At 39.8% G+C, this 25018-nt stretch overlaps 1 protein-coding gene across 4 annotated transcripts in view; it reads right to left on the minus strand.

The window, feature by feature from the left end:
• The window catches only part of CSMD1 (CUB and Sushi multiple domains 1), a 2142320-nt gene that overhangs the window by 650823 nt on the left and 1466479 nt on the right, over nt 1-25018 (minus strand). For 3 of the 4 annotated variants that reach the window (XM_035269622.3, XM_017963591.4, XM_008979004.5), the window contains exons 9-10: nt 20844-20968; nt 9162-9283 (exon numbers count right to left, since the gene is read on the minus strand). In XM_035269622.3, the coding sequence (XP_035125513.3) occupies nt 9162-9283; nt 20844-20968 (247 nt within the window). Of the gene's footprint in view, nt 1-5454; nt 5785-9161; nt 9284-20843; nt 20969-25018 lie in introns of those variants that run through there. The other variant, XM_035269623.3, reaches the window with a different exon arrangement.

A 25018-nucleotide genomic window follows, 5' to 3' on the forward strand; every position in this document is an offset into this window, starting at 1 on the left:
GGAGGCTGAGGCAGGAGAATTGCCTGAACCCAGGAGGCGGAGATTGCGGTGAGCCGAGATCGCGCCATTGCACTTCAGCCTGGGTAACAAGAGTGAAACTCGGTCTCAAAAAAAAAAAAAAAAAGGAAATGCTGGCTCCGCAGCGGGCGGGAGCAGTGCAGCGCGGTGTGCATGCGTGCGTGTGTGTGTGTGTTTCACGTTTGCATGCACCTTGCATTCTATTTTATTTCTCAGTTCCAGGAGACGGCAGTAAAAACAAACAAATTTAGTTCCAAAACTTAAGAACTGGGATGTTATAAAAAATCAATTCAGCAGAAAGAGGAGAATGTAGTTGCCCCTGGGGCAGAAATACAAACAAAAAACACAACCAGTCTTGGAAAGGGTGATGATAGAGGCTTAAGGAGGAAGTGGTCACCAAAGCCAAACTCAGTTTATGAAAAAAGTTGCAGCTATTAAGCAGTGGTAATGGGGAAGGCAATGACAACGAAGCGACTGGGACATAGAGACAAATGCTGGAGAGTTGACAAGGACACAGTAATGAACCAACACCACAAAACTGATGAAGAATAGCCAAGGAATGCTCGGCTTAATACCTAGGTGACAGAAGATCTGTGCAGCAAACCACCATGGCACACACTCGCCTATGTAACAAACCTGCACACCCTGCACATGTACCCCTGAATGTAAACAAACGTTGGAAAAAAAAAACCCTCTACCTAACCGTATAGCACAGGTTAACAACAACAACAAAATTAATGATGACAGCCCAAAGGAACTAAGGCGTCTGTGAAAGCAAGTTGGCTGGGTGTCCTTCTTTCCCCAGTGGCACATGAGGAAAGCTAACATCGAGGTGAGGCAGAGCCATCACGGCTTTGCACTGGGAAGTGTCTGACTGAATGAGGGGGAGGCTCCCTTCCCTAGTATAGGAAATGGTTGTGTGTCTAATCTCTGCTTCTCCACCAATCTGTACATCCCCGAGTTAAGTAAATAAAGTCTACTGAACCCTATTTCAATTGTATTTCAAAATGTCTTAAATCAGTATACATAACATAGATTTCTATCTTCACCTTCAAATACTTCAAATGCAAATGAATGCCTCTTCTTTATCTCTGAATTTGTTACCTCAAGTTCTATAAAAAATCCATTGAATCATATGTTAAAGCTCCTTTGCCAAAAGCAGATGATACAAACGTAACAGTATTTTCTTGCAAGCATTAAGTTTATAGCAATTCTTATTTTATTTTATATGTTAGAAGCTGTTCATTAATAAAGGTATAATGTAAACATACAAATTGCTGTGACTAACGGCACAACCCTGAGATATCTCTCTAATCTATTATGTGCTTCCCCCCCCCAAACATCATGCAAGCATCCTGATTTAGGTGCATATAATCTTTCATAGTTAGAATAAGTCTCTGAATTTTCCTGCTTCCAGTCTTGTGCCGTCACTGAAGCAGACCAATCTCCCCGTTGTATACATATTCTGATGCCATTCCTTTCATAAATATAATACACTGATACCCCATTTCCTTTGAGGATAAAACTTAAACTCCCTGCCTGTCATGCAGGGCCCCATTAATCTCCTTCTGACCCTACTCATTTAAAATAAGCAGAAGGAGGAGATGGAGGAGAGGGAAAAGATGGAGGAGAGAAGGAGAGGAGGAGGACAACAAGGGGAGGAGAAAGAAAAGGGAGAAGACAAGGAGGAGGGGGAAGGGGAGGGGAGGGGAAAAAGGAGGAGGAGAAGGAGGAGGAGGAAGGCGTGAGAAAAAGAATAAAAAGATGGAGGACTTAGTACATGGCAGATAATAATACCCCAGGTGCTTTAAACTGATTATATATTACTCACAACAAAACGTAAAGATGGATACAATTAATACAAAAGGAAATACAAATGGGCCCAGGACTTATAGCCCTCCAAATCCCACACCCTGTCAGTGGTAGGAAGAAGATGCACTGAGGTCTGGCTCTGGAGACCGCTGCAATGCTCCTCCCCGCCTCCACCAGACCCTCCTGGTGTGCTGTGCATGTGCTCAGCCCCACCACACTCAATCCTCCCCTCCTCCCTTGTCCACAGAGGATGTGAAGAGTTACTGAAAAAGATCTTTAATAAACTTACAAGAAAAAAAAAACCATTAAGAGGTGGACAAAATATGAACACTTTTCAAAAAAGGCATACATGTAGCTAACAAGCATATGAAAAAAGCTCAACATCACTAATCACTAGAGAAACACAAATCAAAACAGCAATGAGATACTATCTCACACCAGTTGGAATGGCTATTACCAGAGTCAAAATTAAACAGATGCTGGCAATGTGGTGGAGAAAAGGGAACACTTATACACGGTTGGTGGGAGCATAAATTAGTTCAACCTTTGTGGAAAGCAGTGTGGTGATTTCTCAGAGACCTAAAGACAGAAATACCATTTGACTCAGCAATGCCATTACTAAATACATATACAAATGAATATAAATTGTTTTCATAAAGACACGTGCAGGTGTATGTTCATTGCAGCACTATTGACAATAGCAAAATCCCAAATCAACCTAAATGCCCATCGATGGTAGACTGGATAAAGAAAATGTGGTACATGCACACCATGGAATACGGTGCAGCCATGCAAAAAGAACCGGATGAAGAAAATGTGGTACATGCACACCATGGAATACGGTGCAGCCATGCAAAAAGAACCGGATGAAGAAAATGTGGTACATGCACACCATGGAATACGGTGCAGCCATACAAAAAGAACAAGACCATGTCCTTTGCAGGAACATGGATGAAGCTGGAGGCCAGTATCATCAGCAAACAAGCACATGAACAGAAAAACAAATACTGCATGTTCTCAGCTATAAGTGGGCACCAAATGATGAAAATACACGGACACAAAGAAGGAAATAACAGTCACTAGAGGCTACTGGAGGTGCAGAAGGGGAGGAGGCAAAGGACCAGAAAAAATAACTACTTGGTACTAGGCTTAATACCTGGGTGATGAAATGATCTGTACAACAAACCTCCGTGACACATGAACCCCTATAAAAACTTATATAACGAATCTGCACATGTACCCCTGAACCCAAAGTGAAAGTTTTAAAAAACAAAAATATACATGAAGACATAAAAAGTAAATGAACAAAGGAAGGAAGAAAGGCAGGCAGGCAGGAAGGGAGGGAGGAAGTAAGGGAAGAGGATAGAGAAGGGGAGGGAAAGGAAGAAGAAAAGAGAGAAAATGCCTATTATACCTATCATCTGGTATCAGCTCAAATGCCCAACCTTATTTTCTGGCAATATTCCCAAGCAATGCACCTGTGCAAAAGGATGGGTTATTTCCCCTCCCCTCATTTCTGGAAATGTCTACCCTTCCACCACATCCTCCTTGATCTCTCTGCTCCCTTCCTCATGCTCTCTGCAACTCGCCCTTCTTGAACACCCTGCTTTCTCTTTATAGAGTTGGACTCCTTATCCTCATCACTCTCCCTCTTCCCTCCACACATCATGAGTGCCCAATGTTTAGGATGGTTCTCCATGGGAGCCAGAGATGGAAACCCATCAATGACTGTACAGGTATTGGCATTTGTGGGGAACTCACTTGATTTACTTAATACTGATTTACTTAATATAAGAATATTATTGATTTACTTAATGTAAGTTTTTGTCGATTATACATCAATAAAGTTGGAAAAAAGAAGAGTACACAAGAAACAAACCAATAACATGCACTAATGTTTTGAGTTTTTTAAATGCTCCAAGAGTTCTTAACGAGCTTTAATAGCAACAAAAGTATTTAGTAAGAAGCTCAAATTAGAATCAGTCGCTGAAATTATGTCACCAGAGAATGTATTTAAAATGTGTGTGTATATATCTATGCACGTATCTGTACATGTACTGGAGATCCATATAACAGAAATTTTGAACTTGGAACACACGCACCTCTTATTCCAGCTGGTATATTGCACATGTGTATATATAGGTGTGTGCTTATTTCATATATACCCATACGTAACATACATGCATGCATACATTTATACATAAAATAAATCAGTAGAAGGTAGGTCTTTCACGACATATTTAATCTTTTCAATGGAGACCCAGGGATAAACTTTTAAGAGCATATTACCTTAATTCCTATATCACATATCTCACACTATATATTACTTTTTCAAGAATTCTGATTGCAGGACTCATCAAGAGTTCTGAAAATAGCTGGATTGTCAAATGTGTCTACAATATATTTATAAAAATCATATTACCATATTCCTTGCATTAACTTTCTACCAGAATACCCTGGAATGAACAGTTACAATTGTTTAAAAATCTGCTTCTCCACTAAAGGAATCTTCTTGAAAGTCCTTTCATTTTATAACTTGCTGCATACAAGATACAACATAGTTTCTCCTAGTAGTTTTAGATTTCTAATGATGGATATTTCATGTTCCTTTTGACCTGATATACGATATTATAACATGTCATGTGCATTATTGGAGATATGCTAAGCTTCCACCATTAATTATTTTGTATGAGGAATTTTACACAAATTGCAATAAACTGACCCACGGCGCTTGGTCATACAACAGTCAAAGCCGAAACAAGACTAGGAAAGGGCATAAATCTCGAGAGGTCAGTGTTTCAGGAAAGAGAAGAGAGTATCGAGTAATCCATCATTGGCGCTGGAAACTTATTTCAGTTTTCTGTCCTATCTCATTTCTTCTAAGTTTGCAGACCAGGTCAAACATACAAACTGAAGTGGGCAAATTCTTCATATCCAAAATGCTTCGTCAGTGCTTCCGGCAAGAGTCACTGCCTGGAAACTTTTATGTAACTGTTCTTTTCTCTTATGTTCAATACGTAATACACTTTCATCAACGTGCACTTAATTGAGAGACCCACTTACTTGGAATGTCTCCCAAGGAATCAAATTAAGCCTAATTACACTAATGGCAATGGCTGCTGCTTAATTTGGATGGTAATTCTGCTTAATTGAGATGCCTTCAGGTGTCTAAGTGGTGCTCTGCTAAGAGTATGGTTGTGCGGGTATGTCAACCTGGAATGCTTGTTTCTTCTTTGAACATTTCTCTAAGATAAATGACAAAGGGCAAAAAATTTTCTGAAGCACTATAACACAAAATAACTGAAATTTAGTTAGTTATTAAGTCCTGAGAATCAAGAAAATATATAGAAAGTCTGCATAAGCAAACACACAGATAGAAGAAACTTCTAATAGGAGAGAAGATAATTGTATAAACCCAAGCTGCCTAAATTCATTATTTGTCATTTATGCTTTGGACAAGTTTAAAAGCCAACTCTAAGAAATCAGAGAACATACACCAGGAGTTTTAATGGCTGTAAGCCATAAAAGCAAGCTAAAAGGAAGATAGTGCAATTGGAATCACGCCATATGAGCAAAAGATGTGCTAGTGCGAATTCTAACCTCTTTCCTTGGCGTCCTGCTTACCTGGACGTGGTAAGACACCACTGCTCACCACCACACACTACCCACCGGCTCCTCTTCCTGGCTTCTAGATTTTTCTTTCCTTGGCTCTTGGGGAATTGGACCACTGGCATTTGACTCAATGAGATAGGAAGGAAGTCAGCGAGACAAATTCTGGAAAACATGTCTCCCATCTCTATGCCAAACACTGCTCCTTTCATTAAACATGACCGAATTCGAAACTAAAGGCTTGCGGAGGTTGCAGGCATCTGGAGAGTGGAGGAGAAATACCGTCTCTGCCCTGGAGAGCCGAGCAGGAAAAAGCTGAACCACCTGCGCTCCCCCGGAAGTTCCCTTTGCGAGCGCTCCCAGGGTCTTCCGGTTCCTCCCTCCCGGTGCTCGGGGTTCGTGTGTTCCTCCCTCCCGGTGCTGGAAGGTCTCAAGTCTTGCTGAGTCTCCACCTGAGACGAGCCCGGGGTAATTGCCCCTGCATCTCTCCGTGGCGTCTGCTCTGTTCCAGATTTTATCATGTTTCATCTGAAGTTTGTATGAGATTCCAAACTCTGCCTCCCACGTCTCCTTCCAAAACGCTGTGAGGGCCACTTCCTTCCGCTCGGCCGCAAGGGCCACAGGAAGCAGTGATGTTACCACGTGTTCCTGTTCATCTCCTCGTGGGTCTCCCCTAGAGCATGGCCTTGCTACATGGCCGCCCATTCATTTGACTTCAAGAGAGTGAAAGAAGGGGATGGAAAGAAATCCCACCTGTGAGTGGGATACTGAGTCAGCCTCCTTGCAGGCATTTGGCTCCATGTCCTGCTAGGGATGGCAGCAGGGCGGTGAGAATTCGCCCGAGAGTTTTCTGTCTGACCCACTGGAGGGGCTCATTTGAGCACTCCTGCAGCCAGGAAGGGTGCCGGGAGCTCCCTCTCACTGCAGGTGGGGCTGTGTCAGAAGGAGGAGAGGACTCCCGCAGGGTGTGCAAGCTCTGAGTGCACAGCCTGGGGCAGAAAGCCGGAGATTCCTGGAGCAGTTGGGGCAGCAGCTGAGGCTCTGCGGCAGTCAAGGGGCTGAGAGCAGAGAGGCGGGCAGGAGAGGGTCTTGGTGCAGCCTCATCACAGGCAGCAGGTGCAGGGTGCTCCCTGGAGAGCCCCTTATTGCGATATTTCTTCTGCCCAGCTTTTCTAGTTTTATGTAATCTCAACTTTCACACCTTTCTAAAATTTGTGATAGATTCACGCAATTCTCATAAACCCACCTGGTACATATACCGGTTAACTTACCTACTCCCTTGATTTAATCTAATTAATTGCTTTTTAGCTATATTTTCTTTTTAAAAAATCTAAGAAGAGTTCGCTCTGCCTCTCAACTTGCAGAAGTAGCATAATACTGTATTTTAAAAATGTCCCAATCAGATACTTCTGGTCTTGGTCACATCTCAATCCCTATAATATAAAATACTTGCTTTTGAGCCCTTATAGAAATGGATGTGATCTATTTACTCTTAATTCAGTTCAAGACATAATATGTCCCCAAAACAAACTCAATGGTTTTACTGTTTCTTTTGTAAAGTACCACTGTCTAACCTTCAGAACTTTTCTAAATTCACAACATTATACTATTTAACGTTCTGGAGACCAAACAGAATATTCTAATTATTTTAAAGTTTGTAAATGCAGAAACCAGTAACCATAATTATCTATAAACTAGTTATATACTATATAATGTTAATTGAGATAGAAATAAAACTCCTTTTTGTTAGGCAAATTAATGAGATGGCTTAGTAAACAGTTAATAAATTGTTAATAAGTGTTTTTTTTCCTATTTATCTTGTGTTTGTTTATGTTACCACTATTAGTATTAGCGGCTTATAATAGATAATGATACTGCATTTCCTTAGGCAGCATGTGGATTTAGCTGTTTTTCACAACTGCTCTCTAAGGTAAATGCTGTTACTATAATTCTTTACAGATATGGACTCTGAAGTTTAGGAAAGTTAAACTTGCCCAAATTCATGCAACTAGTAAGTGGTGGAGCTGGTTTCTAAAGTGCTGATTCCAAGTACTGAAAAATAGTAGGTTCTTGGTTAAAAAAAAAAAAAACAAAAAAACAAATTGAATAACTAAACCATTGAATAGCATGTAGAAAAAACCAAGTTTGTTCCACTGCAGTTGATGTCCCAGGGTACGACACAGCTCTAGCATACTAAGAAACACCAGAATCAAACTTGGAGGCTTCTGTCACAGCAAAGACAGCCCAGAAATTCCTCAGTGTTTCAGAAAGCCTACAACGCCCTGGATTTTTACCCAGCTCTGCTCACTAAAGCTTGTATTTTTATATAAATAATAAGTGAGATTTTAGGACTAAAATAAGCCAACCCAAACCAAAAGGCATCTGCAATGAACACTTCACTGAATCTAAAATCAGAATATTTCTCTTTTAGAACTGGGAACTCAACAACTTTGAGAGGAAACTATATAGATAAGATGGATATTTTAATAAAATGTAAAAACAAGATGATTACTTAGACACAGAACTGTTGATAATCACTCAACAATTGGCAAATAGTGGGGCTCAGTAAATTTAATATTACTATAAATATAATTATTTGAATATTTTGTATTTTAAGTGAAATTCATATCTATAATAGTTTCCTGACTTTTTTAAAAACCAAATCAATATGAAGATGATCTACCTTTTATTGTTTCTTCCCACTGGCAAGCATCTATATTGAACTTAAAAGGAGTGAAAGAAAATTCATTTGATAGCCAATGAAACCTGATTATGGATACAATTTCTTATCCTAAGATTTAAAATGGAGTAACATATTTGCAACCTATATATGCAGACTTACAGAGAAATAACATAGTATTATTCTCTTTTACTATCCTGGAGGAAAATATATATTCTATACCAAGTATTTAAGATAAGAAATAGAAAAAGGAGCTCAGATGTTTAATTCTTGAAAAAGGTATATAGCTCATAAGAAGAAGCACATGAACTATTTTAAAAAAAGCTTTTTTATCTTTTTTTGCTATCGAGTCTTGCTCTGTCACACAAGCTGGGGTGCAGTGACAGGATCTTGGTTCACTTCAAGCTCTGCCTCCTGGGTTCAATCAATTCCCCTGCCTCAGGCTCCAGAGAAGTTGGGATTGGCAAACAGTGGCGCCTGCCATGGCTCCTGGCTAATTTTTTTGTTTGTTTTGTTTTTTAGTAAAGACAGGGTTTCACCATGTGGACCAGACTAGTTTTTGAATTAGTGCCCTCAAGTGATCTACCCACTTCAACCTCCTGAAGTGCTAGGATTACAGGCATGAGCCACTGTTCCCAGCCAAAAGGCAGTATTTTTGTATCTGAGTATAGTAGGAGCATTTCCAAAACTTAGTCGTACTGTGCATAAATACTGTGGTGTTTAAGAAAGCTTGTGATATAGTGGATAAGACTTGAGTCTTATAAGACATAAGGGAGAAGGGAGAGTACTATGAAATGTGAGGGAGGAACATAGACTTTAGCTGCAGAAACAGTAAATGGGGCCACACAGAATATTCACTTTGTATCTGAATCTCAGGCTGTCTGGAATGAATGTGGTATCTAGACACATAAGGTGGCAGAAACTTTTAAATTCCAACAGTGAAGTGTAAGGATGGATGGCATTTGCCAGGGTGTTTGCTTTAAAGTAGATCCTGTCAGAGTGTAGCATGTGTGAACCACAGGGGTTGGAGGTGGAGCCTTACCTTGTCTGGGTCGGTGGTGGTGATGACCCACACACAGTGTGCATTATCTTCATACTGAACTGGATAATTAGGGGAAGTAATGACGCCACTGGGCCCACGCAGATTGGATCCACATGTTCTAGCTGGAAACAGAGAAACAAGGTTTTTTTCTACATCATTTTGTCAGTATGGTAAAGACATAACATTGATGGGAAATTTCAAGACAGCTATTCTCTAATCATAGTAAAAAATGGTGCATGGATTCCAGTTGGTACATGGACTCCAGTGAACAAGTGGGTTGCTCAGCCGCCAATACCTTTGGTATCTGCAAGGTTATGCTGGAGCATTGTACGATTTCCAAAGGCCTTTCTACTCGCCAAAGGATCTAACAGATGATAGCACCGTGAGTATTGTCAGTACGAAAGCAGTGCATTTCAAATCCCATTGTGACTCAATGAGAATCTTCATGAAAATCTCATTGTTCAGAGAGTCTCCATACACACCTAATTGTCCTGACTGCAGTAAGACAGAGGGCAAAACACAGTGTCCAGTGGAATTCAACCAGAGTTACCATCTCGGCTACGTCTTACACTGTGTGACCTCAAATAAATCGTGTCTTTTCAACTTTAAAAGAGAATTCTGGAGCAGATGATCTCCAAAGTCACTTTCGAGCTTTAGTTCCTAGTCTACAATAAACTACAAAATTTCTTTACAGCACAATGCAAAAAGGGAACTTAAAATGTTATTGCAAGTTTTAAGACAGAAAATAGGAATGGTGACTTTAAGAATAAAGAAGATACCTAAAAGTTGAAAGACTAAGTGAAGCATAGAAAGTACATAATCCAATATATACAATTTAGTCTGGAATATAAAAATAATTTAATAGACCTCCACTTTAAGAAAGAAGCCTTTTTTCAAATGAATAGACATATTTTAGAAATATAATGCCAGCATAGACACTCTGGTTTTAACAATAATTTAAACTGGGTTTGAGAAAGGAGCAGAAGAAAGTAATTGCACAAGAAGAAATTAATGTAAGAGAACTTCTGCTTCATTTTCCTCAGACATTCTATCACACAAACTGATGACAACATTTCATAGGAAGGATTCACCTTCATCATAGCTCATCCTTTCTGTTTTCTCCCTTGGGCTTAACCCTTTGTTCAGGTCAGTTATTATTCCAGGAGACTCAGCTAGAAAAGTCAGCAGACAGGACCTGTGACTTTACAAGGGCTACTGTGGGGGGAAGAGAAGCTACCACAGAACCCAGGTTTTCCTAAGGGCCTACAGAACTAGACATGTCTCTCTTCCATTACCCAGGTTTTCCTAAGGGCCTACAGAACTAGACATGTCTCTCTTCCATTACCCAGGTTTTCCTAAGGGCCTACAGAACTAGACATGTCTCTCTTCCATTTATGTCAATACAATAATAATAAATTATGCCTATTCCTCATATTTCTTTAATCTACCATAACTCTTCATCTGAGATCTCTCTCTTAAAAAGGCTATGCGTCCCCTGACCTTAGCAATAGCACACTTTCTGCATTTACCTCTCAGCACTCTATACAATGCTTCTAGTCCCTGACATGTGAAAATGGGGCTGCATGACTTGAGACAACTGTTCAGTTGCTTCCTATTTACTGTGTAAATAATTAGCTAAAATTGACCTATTCCACACTGATAAATGTGGTAAAATTAACTTTTAAAATATTGGCATTTACTGTCCAAATGAAAAAAAGAACATAGGCAAAATATAACTGGGTTTTCAAAACTCAATAGGTGAGTCATTGGTCTAAAGGTCACTGGACAAAGGACTGAATGAAAACATGGACCCTCCTATATGCTAATATCTTACTCTCTAATAAGTCTGTTTTTAATGCGCTATCTCAGGATCAAAAACTTTAGATGTGAAATCTTAAAGCCCTCTAATATTAACATTATCCAATTAGAAAATCTTAGAAAAAAACTGATAATGAAATCTGAGTTGTACCTTTATGTTACATTTTCCTACTTTGTAACACTTCATAATTACTGACTATTATAAACATCAAGTAGAGTTTATAACTATTTGTTGATTTAATTGTGAATCAGTGTAGTCATACTGCCATTGTCAGTATGCATTTCAAGCTCTCAATAAAGTGCATTTGAAAAATATTTGCGGAGGGAAAGTCATTTGTCGGAATCCCACTGAGAATGTGGACTCGGCCTGCCATTGGCCCTGCCATTGGCCCAGATGTTCCCTCCTGGAAGGGTCTCTAAAGCTGGCCCCGCCCATGGCTTTATATCCCAGGTGACTGCTTTGAAGCTGGCCCCTCACTTGACTTATTAAAATTGGCTACCAGCATTTCATGAAATGTATCTCATGCATTATGTTTTATTTGTGAAGTAACTTTTATGGGTAGGAAACCAGGCCACCCACCACATTTTCAACCCTAGGAAGTATTGAGTTTCACAGAAAACAAGTCACGGATGAAGTTCCTTCAGAGACATTCTTTACTAAAAGTTTTCGAATTAACCCATAATGTTTCTTTTAAAAAATTTTTTTAAAAATCTCTCCATCTTTGCAACATAGTTTAATAACAAATTGATTATTTTTGCCTATATTTTTTATTAGGGCATCAAAAATGGTCATCTGAAATGAAAATTGGGACTATTCAGGCCAGAGATTTGTGTCCTATTTGTTCACTTGTCTAACATTGGCAATTAGAACAATTTTTAGCATTTGATAGTTTCCTCAATAAATATTGGTGTCGCTTCTCAATAGGAGTAACCCCCATAAGTCACAGAATCTAACTGTAAGTATTTAATTCTAACCCTTCCCCCTTCTTAGGACATTGTGGAAAGCTTGTGCTACTTCCTCAGTCTTTGCCTTTCTAAATCTTCTCCAACCTAATCATCTGTTTCTTTACCATCTGATGATGTGCCCCTTGTCCTGCTTGTTAGGGTTCAGTTAGTTACTGCTTCCTTGCACCTGGGGTTTTCTGCTAGCCAGGATAACTGTTTTTCAACTGGCAACTACTGCAAATTCAATCATGCACGTGTAGAGTCTATTAAACAACCATCCTGTGGTTTGAGCTACTGTGATTTCCACCAGCTGATGTCCACATGGTGACAAACAGAGTGTCTGTTGTCCTCTAGGCATCCCACGGCTAACCTTATTACCTGTGCCAGAAAAAGTTACATTAATTTCTCGGAATTTTATAGTGGAGAGAGAAGAGCCAACACACAGTCCTCCATGTAGCACAGCCACATCTTCCTCTGTTGTCAGCTTCCAGCACCAGAGGGTATGATTTCTCATGACTACCACATGTTAAAGTTAAAAAAATTTGCCATTTGAAAAAAAAAAAAAAAAACAGGAAGAGCTAGAGAAGAATATGGAACAGGCTGAGAAAGAAGAGATGACACAGGTCTGAGCTTCGTACTAAGCCGATCCAATGAGTGAGTGTCCTTGGTCAGGGAGCTTTGGAGATGACCTGTTGGGGCCATCTGCTGTCCTCCCTCAGAGATCCTTTAGTTAGACAGGCAAGGGCGCTGCCGCCTACAAGCCAGGAGGAATAAATGGGTGTCGAAAAAATCTCAGCAATGCACGCAGACCCTTGCAAAGGAAGCGGATGGCCACCATTATCTTACCTAAAAACCGTATCAGTGTTGATTTGTCACCTAATGGGGGCTCTATTTGAATAGGAATTTATCCGGTATTCTGGGAATTCATGAAACGATGCCATACGATCTGACTCAGAAACTTAGACATCTGAAGGTTTATCACCTGCCTCTCTCCTCACTCATGGAATCTGCTGGTTTTTCACTTCATGCGAAGAACAGATCGGGCAGCTCCTCTCACAGGAGACAGCCCAGGGAAACTGTCCTGACTGTGACTGGACAATTTCACAGCACCCGTCGAGTCAGGGAAACTTCCTCCCTTCCCTTAGCTTCTGTACTAAACAGGCATTCAATTAGTCAGCAAACAATGTGATTAAGCAGCATGATTAAGTAACTACAATACAAATTATAGTAGAATGTCTCTTTCTACTCTTGCAAAGGCCTTGCCTCTTGGAAATATAACATCTAATAGAGAGTAAAATTCACTGACATGCTTGATAAATGTGCCTGGATAATAACTGTGATCTAATGTACACCTGATGTTACTTTCTTGACAGTTTTCCAAACTTGTAAACTCAAATTTCACTTACATCTTTTCTTTCTCCCCAGTGAAACCAGAATTCACAGAATGATAAATTGGAAATATAATATGTCAAGAAGGAAAGTGGAAAGGGAGAAGAAAACTAACCAATTTTGGATGCCAATGCATGCCATTTATCCACTTAATCAATGGATATTTATTAAGCATAAAATAGGTTTGTTTCAGGCAATTCGTCTTACTTAATATAAAGTAGTAACTTATCTGTTTATTAAAATGCAGTTCCTGGAAATCTTATAGTTCTATAGTAACTTCTCAATTAATCAAATTACTTGAAATAAGAAACATTCAATTTATTAAATTTAAATTAGTGAGATTTCAGAATTCACATTAGAAGTTTTTTAAAAGCAAATTAATAATTATATTGAATAGTCTATTTCTCCTATGTTTTTAGGGGAAAACATTTTTAGCAAGCATAAATTTTATGTCCAGATTGTCAACCATACTGAAGATAATATGTCACAGAGGCTAAGAACTTCCTGTCATTCACCACACCTGTGTTCTGGGCCTGGCTTAGGTTGTCAGTAGCTGTCTCAACAGCTTTCTAATTTTAAGCCACTCAGCTTATTTAATTAGAATCATAGTCATAACTCCACTTATGATTGCTCTGAGGATTGATAAAAGAAGACAATAGCTGGGCGTGGTGGCTTACGCCTGTAATACCAGCACTTTGGAAGGCCGAGGCCGGTGGATCATCAGGTCATGAGTTCAAGACCTGCCTGGCCAAGATGGTGAAACCCTGTCTTTACAAAAATTAGCCAGGCGTGGTGGTGGGTGCGTATATTCCCAGCTACTGAGGAGGCTGAGGCAGGAGAATTGCTTAAACCTGGAAAGCAGAGGTTGCAGTCAGCCGAGATCCTGCCACTGTCCCACTCTAGCCTAGGTGACAGAGCATGACTCTGTCTCAAAAAAATAAGGCATTTAGTACATGGCCTGACAATCACAGCATGGCCGGTTAAGGTGGCTCATGCCTGTAATCCCAACACTTTGGGAGGCTGAAGTGGGTGGATTACCTGAGATCGGGAGTTTAAGACCAGCCTGGCCAACATGGTGAAACCCCATCACTACTAAAAATACAAAAATTAGCTGGGCATGGTGGCAGGTGCCTGTAATCCCAGCTACTCAAGAGGCTGAGACAGAAGAAAGGCTAGAGCCCGGGATGTAGAGTTTGTAGTGAACCGAGACTGTCACTATATTCTAGCCTGGGTAACAGAGGGAGACTCTGTCTCAAAAAAAAAAAGAGAGAAGAAGGAGCATACATGCAGTACTCATTATGAGTTGAATACTGAGGGTACGAGGGAGAGAGAATAAAACTAAGTTTCTTGTCTTCATCAGGAAATTAACAAAGAAACACAAGAAACATATGGACATATAATATCCGAAGGAGAAAAGAGCTTTGAAGAAAGGCAGATAAAAGATTTGTAAAGTGAGGAGAAGGCTTGCTGTGTATGAGGTGGTTACGGGAGGATGTGGGTTCAGATGACTTGATGAGAGGCATAAATGGACACTCACATGGATATCTAGGAGAGGATGGACGCTCCAGAGAGGGGACACCTAATGCAAGAATCCTAAGAGAGAAGCGCCCCTGGCATACTCTACCAATGTAGTTAGCACCAACTTAAGGTTAGCTTTCAGGTAATTTTACGTCAATAGAATATGAGAGTGGTATAAGATACAAAACTATATTATTGCCAATAACTTAGTAAAAATAATAAGGAGAAACATATATTTTCTCCCAGGTGACCTTCAGATAAAAAGTATACAGCTTCAGGAGTCTGGAAACAACAACAGAAATTTCTCCAAATTCACAGGAATTAACAAGTTAACCCTGTGTTTGTCTCTCTAAATTTCTGAGATAGCGGCCACCTGATCAAATAATCAGTACACAAAATATTCTCCTGACACTGACACTGGGTCTTTCACTTGGTAGAATGAAGAGTCATCTTTTGGGATAAATGATCTTTTTACTACTCTTTAAAAGGTCATTTTTACATGCACAGAAGACATGAATAGAAAAGAAAAAGCTGTAAAAGTTTTTGGTAAATGATGAGTTCATAAATTAAGAATAATTTGTAGCTAACCTAATCTGAAATTCTAAGGTAATAATAACTTTATTCCCTGACTCTGGCTGGCTCCAATTAGCTTCCATATAACCACAGTTCCAACTGCCAATAATACTTTATTTTTCTTAGAGAGGTTTTCAACTCAGGGAGCAACTCAAAATATTAATTCTATAGAACAAAGTGTATTAGCATTAAAGGAAGTTCTCTACATAAATTGCCCCTAAAAACTGATGGAATGAAGTACCAGACTGAACATTTTACTTTAAAAAATAGAATGATATACTCTTGTCTTCATTATGTTTGCTTATTTTAAAAATCTGCCAGGTAAAGATACTCATACAGTTTTAAACAGCTCATAATGTTTTACCCTGCAAAAAATCATAATGGTTGTTTTCATATTCCTAAATGAAGTAAGCGTAATTTCAAACAGAATCACTTGTATAATTACTGAGCTATGACAACCATTCATCTGTCTGGTAACAGGAAGAAAAGGTAATGTTCCCCCACTTCTCAGAGCTAATTAGCTAATGTAAGCATTGGCTAACCACACCAGCCTCCAGATGGAAGGATCACTTCTGACTCACTGCAATTTATCAAATGCTTCCATCAGATATTCCCGCTCCAGAGAAGGCATGATAATTACTTCAGAATTAGAGACCCTTCATGAAAAAGGAACCTTGAGAGTCAGTCCTTCCTTGACTCACCTCACTTGGAAGAGCTTTATGCTCAGAATGGGCAGGATGTTCAAACCAGGGGCATTTCATTGGATTTGATAGTTGGCTGAGTTTAGAATATGTGGCAGAAATGATCATTATTAGGCCTCCTTTAGAGGCTAAGAAGGAATCAGGAAAAATCTAAAACTATGATGCTGTCTTTTTTTTTTTTTTTTGAGATGGAGTTTCGCTCTTGACCCCAGGCTAGAGTAGTACAGTGGCGCAATCTCTGCTCACTGCAACCTCCACCTTCTGGGTTCAAGTGATTCTCCGGCCTCAGCCTCCCAAGTAGTTGGGATTACAGTCATGCACCAGCACATCTAGCTAATTTTTGTATTTTTAGTAGAAATGGAGTTTCACTATGTTGGCCAGGCTGGTCTTGAACTCCTGACCTCATGTGGTCTCCCTGCCTTGGCCTCCCAAAGTGCTGGGATTACAGGTGTGAGCCACTGCATTCAGTTGATGCTGTGTTTTTAGATACTATTTTTTATGTTAATGGCAGAGTGACAAATGAACTTGGAAAATGGCCCTTGCTGCACGGAAACTGTCAATAGCAAAGAAAGATTCCTATAGTCTGTTTTAGGTAGCGTTTGTCCATTTTCCTGGACATTTTAGATATGTAACGCTATCTTTTTATAGAAATAGTTATAAAACTTCACTTTTATAAATGTTTTTTAGCTTTTCTCTAATGGATACATCAGTTGTTGGAAGAAAATTGAGACACTACTTAAAAGAGTGAATGGTGGCCAGGTACAGTGGCTCATGCCTGTAATCCCAGCACTTTGGGAGGCTGAGGCAGGTGGACCACGAGGTCAGAAGTTCAAGACCAGCCTGGCAAAGATGGTGAAACCCCATCTCTTCTAAAAATACAAAAATTAGCTGGGCCCAGTGGCAGGTGCCTGTAATCTCAGCTACTCCGGAGGCTGAGGCAAGAGAATTGCTTCAACCTGGGTGGCAGAGGTTGCAGAACTTCTGGGTTTTAATGGAAGAAAGAGTGTTCTACAGAGGGACGCCAGCCAGGAAATGAGGCACCACTCACTGGGCTCATTTCTCCTCTTCACAACTGCAAGTGTGTTGATGGCTCTCAGTAGTGATGAAGAAAACCATGACTGAAAATGTCTAGACTTGTGCTGAGCACCTGAAATGTGGCTGCTGTGAGACGAGCTATGCTCTAAGCATATGATGCACACTGGATTTCCAAAACGCAGTATGCAATGAAAAGAAAATATATAAAACATCTCACTGTCACATTTGTATTGACAGTATGTTAACAAAATAATATTTGGGAGTACTGGGGTTAAATAAAATGTTATTACAATTGAATTCACCTGTTTCTCTTTACATTTTTAGTCTGGTGACTAAATATTTCAAAATCACATACTTATTTTGGGAAATAAAGACATAGCTTTTCCCAGATACTCAATCCAGCACTAACTTTAGGTGCTCCTGTGAAGGGATTCTGGAGGCATAATTATCGTCCCTTATCAATTGACCTTAAGTTAAGGAGATTATTCTGTCTGGCCTTTAGGTAATCAGTTGGGAAGTCTTCAAAGAGGGTTTAGAATTTCCCTTACAAAGAGACTCCTGCCTGTGGACAGAAGCTTTGACCCGTCGCCAGGGAGCCTAGCCTGATCCCTGTCTTTGCTTCCTGACAGCCTGCCTTTCAGAATTCAGATGCAAAGACAGCCCTGCCAACTCTGTGAGCCAGTTTGCTGAGTTAAGCCCACACATTTGTCTCCATCCTAGTGGATTGGCTTCTCTGCGTGAACTTTTCCTCACAGAGTCAGGTGCTTGGACATGGGGTGTTACTGAAGCCAATGTGGGCACAGCTTTGGAACTGGGTAGTGGGTCAGAGCTGCAAGAGTTTTGGGGAGCGTGATAGAGAAAGCCTCAGTTTCCTCCAAGAGACTGCCAGTAGAGATCTATCTTGTAAAGATACTCTTGGAGGGATGCGGGAAGAGTGAGAGACGTTACTGGAAACTGAAAGAGGTGGCAGGAGCTTAGCAGAAGTGGTTTCGTGATTAGGTGGGAAGCAGGGAGTTCAGTGACAAACACAGAGGGACTGCTGAGGAGATTTCCAGGCCATGTGTTGAAGAGGCCACTCGATTTCTGCTTGCTGCTTACATTAAAACATGATAGCAAAGACATGAACTGAGGGGAGAACTGTCAAAAGAAAGAAAGAGAGAGAGAGAGAGAGAGAGAAAAAGAAAGAAAGAAAGAAAGAAAGAAAGAAAGAAAGAAAGAAAGAAAGAAAGAAAGAAAGAAAGAAAGAAAGAGAAAGAAGGAAGGAAGGAAGGAAGGGAGGGAGGGAGGGAGGGAGGGGGGGAGGGATCTGGGCTGGGTGATTTTGAAACTTCTCAGCCTCTCCAGATGGCCACAGAAACTGAAATTTGGAAGTGACATCTGCACAAGCATCCTAGACAGGAAAAGCTGAGTGTGTGGCTGCACAGCCATTCCCCAAAACCTCGGAATGACCGCAATTTCAGGATTCAAGCATTACGTCCCAGAAAGGATACTTCTTTAAGAAATTAGGGTTTCTTATCCATCTTATTAACTGATGCAACTAGAAACCTCAGGAGCATTGTCTCAGCAGGAGTCCAAGATGGATAAAAATGATTTCATAAACACTTGAGGGTGTGGCCTTTGTCTAACTGAGTTAAACTAGTAAAACCCATCCACAATGAAAGCACTTTCTTAGGAATTATTTCCAGCACTGTAAGTTACTATTTCAGAAAAATAAAAATTGATTAAATCAATAACAAATTTAAATTGATTACTTCTAATAAATTTAATAAGAACTAAAGAACTATTCAGTGATGATCAAGGTATATCTAAAAGGTATATCTAACTTAAGCAAAACAAGGGACTCATCCGAGAGAAGAGAAGATGAATAAAGCCAGGCACTCTTTGCCCATGGAGTTGAAAGGAAGAGGCAGGGTCTTGGCGATTGCTAGTAACTTTTTCAGAAAACCAAACCAAACATATCAAACAAGGGAGACCCTGTGGAATAGATGTTCTCTTCCAAAATATGATCAAGAGGGACATTTGAACCTGTGAGAACAGGTAACCAAAAAGAATCCTCTTCTAATTATCTCTAAGCATGAGTAGTTGGGGGATTGAGGAAGGTGGGAGAAAGGCCTCCACCTTCAGCCTGGATGGAGCAGCTGCTTCCTACGAGATAAGCACCTCTGCGTGTGTGGTATGTTTGGGAGAGGATACTGAGAAAGTGCTTTTAGTTTAAGATGACAGTCAGGGCCGAGAAAGAAAATGCCATGGATTAACATATAAAATCAATCAACAAAAAGGCAAATATTTATGTTACCCTAAAAAATTGATTTTATTTTTAAAGTAACAAATTTAAAAGAAGGCACATTTACTATTTGTCTAAAGTGAACTTGATAAATAATGAAGTCTACTTCTGGTACATAAGAGCAAGAAAACTACTGAAGCAAGTTCTTTCCCCTTAAGGAAAAATAATCCATGTGACTCAGTCATCACGTATAATTGGGAGGCTCGCGCACCACCAGCCCGAGTGGGAACATGACTTTGAGCGTGGCTCTTTGAAGTGCTTAATGATTGTATTTTAGAATTGAAAAATGCACAATCAAAGTAGTCATAAAAAGAAGGAGATGGCCGTGTGCATTTCCTTGCTGAGAGCTTGCTGACTCTCTGTAAAGGGTCTCCACTTAAGAGGTGACGGTTTGCTGTCAGCTGTCCTTCCTGTCCAGACAGGTGATGCAATGCTGCGTCCTCTGCATGTGACCAACCCCCAGTGGTTACAGGGACCAGGTACAACACATCGAATGCTGCCAAAGAGTATTCTTAGCTTAGGTGAAGACAGTGACATGGTTGGCAACTAATTTCACAGGCTGCAATGACATTGTGCTTCTCATACCTTTTTATAACTAAAGTGCTTAAAAGTCTGTCCACATGAAAAAGACTATAAAGTTATTCTTACATATGAAGCTTTTCTTTTTAGTCAAACTGCAGCTTTTCCTTCCAAAACTACCAGTTTACAGAAATCCTTTTATGACCAAAAGTCAAAAACGAAACCACCAAACCTAGCTTTTCTTTAATTTTATTATTATTATTGTTCATTTTAAACAACCATAATCGTTTTCTTCCATTTTCTATATGATTTCTGTAATTGTGGTAGGAATTTTTATATACTTCATAAGAGTGATAAATAATGTAAACTTTGCAGACTTCATACATTTTATTTGAAAATGATGACGACAATGATGAATATTTTACTCTGCTAACTATGTTAGAGATTAAAGATCATGTATTAATATAGTGGTGATTTGGAATCAGGCTTCATACAATCGACACCTAAAGAATTCAAACTACTGCGATGGCAAAGTGAACACGTTTAGATGTGCGGGGTGCACGGAAACATTTCTGGCAGGTGCGATCGTGTAACGTATATTCACACGTTGTATAGATAGATACCAAGTTATACTGAGCATGTGTGGCTTTGCTCACATCCGTTCTGAAATGGAAAACACAAAAATATGCTTGGAACTATTTGCCTCTTAATAAATTCCAAGAAAATATTTCCGTTATTACCTCACTATGAAAACATACATTACTACCTCTATGTTTTGCTCTGCCTGTAGTTCTGCTCTGCCTGTAGACAACGCTTCATGGTTAAATTGTGTATTCAGAAAAAAAATGCCAAGCCTAATGAAAGAGGCAATCCAGGCTTTGCCCATCACAGGTGCCTTACCTCGGCAGATGGGTCGGTGGTCACTCCAAGCGGCCAGTGTCTCTGTGACTCTCTGACAGGTGATGCTTTTTGATCCCTGAAGCACATAATTGTCCTCACAAGAAAACTGTACATTTGCACCAACCCTAAGCAATTAAAGAAACAAAACAAAACAAAAAACCCAAATTATTCACAGAAGAATTCTTAAAAAAAAATCAATGAAATGGCTGCTATGATATTATGCAGTTAAAACAGCGTAAGATGATTGGATATCATTTATACAGGAACCCTGGATACAGCAATTAGATATCATTTATACAGGAACCCTGGATACAGCAATTAGATATCATTTATACAGGAACCCTGGGTACAGCAAAAGTTAGAAAATCAAAAGACTTGAGTTCAGATTCCTGTTCTGCCACCTTCACAGCTAAACAAACATATGAATCTTAACTTGTCACCTCTAAGATCGAAAAGAATAGCAAAAGTGACCTTACTGGATGTTCTGGCTTTAATACAAAAATAAATGGGAAGAAATTTCGTACCCTGAAAACAAGATGAAGCTGTATGTAATTCCTCGGGAATAAATATTTTACAAAAACAAGTGAAAAAGTCTAGGTTAAGAAAATATCTCAGTAAAAATGTATTTTACTATCACACACATTAATTATATTTCAAAGAAAGCCAGTGATATTATATTTCAGAAATTCTTATAGGAAATGAATGATTTTTTTTTCTTTTTTTTGTTCTGAGTTGGCATCTCTCTCTATCATCCAGGCTGGTGCACGGATCTCGGCTCACTGCAACCTCTGTCTCCTGGGTTCCAGCGATTCTTCTGCCTCAGCCTCCCAAGTAGCTGGCATGACAGGCATGTGCCAGCACGCCTGGCTAATTTTTGTATTTTCAGTAGAGACAGGGTTTCACCATGTTGGCCACGCTACTCTTGAATTCCTGAACTCAAGTGATTCACCCGCCTAAGCCTCCCAAAGTGCTCGGATTACAGGCATGAGCCACTGCACCTCGCTGTGTTTTAGAAGAAAGCAATCCATCCAGCCTGGAGTTAGAGGAAAGACTGCCCTGGCTCCAGAGCTGCGTCTGCAGACATGGAGCTTTATGATCGTAAACATCGACAAAACACTGTCACAAAACACCAACTGGACAGGTGCATTCAGAAGTGTAAGAGGCAGAGGTCAGGTTTGAACACCACCCAATTACTTCTTCTGACACTGACTTCAGTGTAGTCTATTTAACTATCTGACAAGCCCATCCTTACAAGAGGAAATTCTACTTGTGTTTTTACTTTGACAAACCATGGGTTGATATTGAGGCAACGGAACTGAAATAAGTAGTCTTTCGAGGAAAAGCACAATTGTCAGTGTGAATGGAGGAAGTTAATACTAAAGACAAGGCAGGGGAAACATAAGTAGTGCTTTTCTTCCTTGCTTAGTGAAAACAAATCCTTATCTACAGCATCAGAGTGAATATCATTCAAGTAACATTGCACCAGCATCCCGCGCCCCGCCCCCGCCCCGCCCCCCGCCCCACCCCCGGGGCATCTATGCGACACTCTCTGGTCATTGCCGTAGATGTCTTCAACAGCCATCAGATCAGAGTCAAACCAATGGGGAAAATTCTAGGTTAATCAAAATCGAACACCTTTCTTTTCTAAAGGGGTGTCTCATCTTAATAAAATTTAATATGCGAAAGCATATTTTAGGGAATAATGAACAGAATGCAAAGGATGTAGCCTTTTCCAGATTTATCTAACTAGGAAGTACTTTTTTTCATCAGGAATCTAGGACAACTAGAGTTCTATGGAACTAATTTTGAGAAACCCTGCATCATAAGAACATAATATGTACTAATTTTAAATGTGAAAAATATTAAAACCAAAAGCCAGTCATGATTCCCACGTTAACTGCTAGCCATAAGTTATTGAAGGTGTCTGTAATTGGTAAACACATGCTGCCCTTTTTGCTCATTGATCTGTGTTAAAACCTCACTTAAAAACTTTGTTTTTAAAACAACCGTTGACCTTTCCATTTTCTATTCCAAGCATCCAACTACAGTTCTTTCTATTCAGCTAAATTTTAACACCCATTGTTTTCATTATTCTTTCGATATATTCTCACTGAGCATCTACCATGTGTCACACGCTAAGTACCAAAGCGGCAGAAGTGAATAGCACAAAGCCCCGATCTCACGGAGACACCACACTAGTGAAGAAAGAAAAAAACAATCAAAGCAAACATAAAGAAAACAAAAAAGTGTCATAAAGCGCCACGAAGAAAATAAATAAAATGACATGAGAGTCCCAGGGTAGGAAGAGTTGGAATTTGAGTGTGGCCACTTTTTAAATGATCGCCTTCACCTGAGGCACTAATATTTACTGTAATATTTGGGGGGTTCAAACAGAAAGGCAGGGATGTGAGGCCATTGCTTCAACTTAGCAGCCACGATGTCTCAACTACTGCAGCACATCACCACTTAGTGACGGACAGCTGTCTGCTCCTATCAAGCCTCTATCTTTTCACAGAATGTTTTCCTATATCTAACGAATATGCCTTTAGGTATCAATAGCGGATTATACTCTGTTTTGAGAAAAACAATCAATAAGCCTAAACTCCCAAAGCGCAGGCAACACTAGACGAATGAGGTGACATCAAACTAAAAATCTTCTGTACAGTAAAGAAAACAACCAACAGAGTGACAAACAGCTACAGAACTTGAGAAAATACCTGAACAAAATGCCTCGTGAATAGTATCAAAAACTATCAAGAACCCAAACAAGAAAATCACAAGAAAACAAATCGCTCATGTAAAATACGGGCAAAGGACCTGAATAAACATTTCTTTAAAAAAGACATAAAGGGCCGGGTGTGGTGGCTCATGCCTGTAATCCCAGCACTTTGGGAGGCCAAGGCGGGCGGATCACAAGGTCAGGAGTTTGAGACCAGCTTGGCCAACATAGTGAAACCCTGTCTCTACTAAAAATATAAAAATTTAGCTGGGTGTGCTAGCGGGTGCCTGTAATCCCAGCTAGTTGGGAGGCTGGGGCAGGAGAATCACTTGAATCCTGGAGGCGGAGGTTGCAGTGAGCTGAGATTGCACCACTGCACTCCAGCCCAGACAACAGTGTGAGACTCTGTCTCAAAAAAATAAAAATAAAAAAAAATAGACATATAAACGGCCAACAGGTTTATGGAAAGGTGCTCAGTGTCACTAATCATCACAGAAATGCAAATTAAAACCACAGTGAATTATTGACTCACACCTGTTAAGATGGCTATTATCAAAAGGACAAAAGATAACAAGTATTGGTGATGATATGGAGAAAAGGGAACTCTTGCACACTGTTGTTAGAAATGTAAAAATTATAAATTAGCACACTCATTATGGAAAATACTATAGGGGCTCCTCAAAAAATTAAAAATAGAACTACCACATAATAATTTCACTTCTGATTATATATCTGAAGAAAATGAAATCAGTATGTCAAGGAGATGTCTGCACTCCCATAGCACTGCAGTGTTGCTCACAATAGCCAAGCCACAGAATCGATGCAGGTGTCCAACACTGGGCCAAGAAATGGATAAAGAAAATGTGTGTGTGTGTCTGTGTGTGTGTGCGCGCGCACGCGTGTGTGTGTACACAATGCAATAAGTTTTTAAACTCTTTTTAAAGAAGAGGAAATGTTGCCATTAGTTACAACACAGTTGATCCTGGGGACATTATGCTAAATGAAATAAGCCAGGCACAGAAAGACAAATACTGCATGATCTCATTTACATGTGAAATCCAGAAAAATCTAACTCATGGTAGCAGAGTGTGAGCATCAGGGGCTGGAGGAAGGAGAGGAATCAAATACTACAAAATTCCACTTAGGACAAACAAGTTCAGAAGGTCAGCTGTACAACACGGTGACTGTGGTCAGTAACAGCACACTGTATTCTTGAAAACTGCCTGGAGAGATTTTGAAAGTTGTCGCCGTGACAAATGACAAATATGTGAAGCAATTGGGATGTTAATTAGCTTGATTTAGCCATTTTACAATGTATTCATCTTTCAGACTGTCATGTACACCATAAATATCTAGTTTTTGTCCATTTTGGAAAACAAAATATCACCACTCTGACTAATTGATTCATTTCTGGCAATATTATATGTTTACCATCCAAAATACAAGAAATTTCTGG

Source organism: Callithrix jacchus, chromosome 13, assembly GCF_049354715.1.
Source record: "Callithrix jacchus isolate 240 chromosome 13, calJac240_pri, whole genome shotgun sequence".
NCBI lineage: Eukaryota > Metazoa > Chordata > Mammalia > Primates > Cebidae > Callithrix > Callithrix jacchus.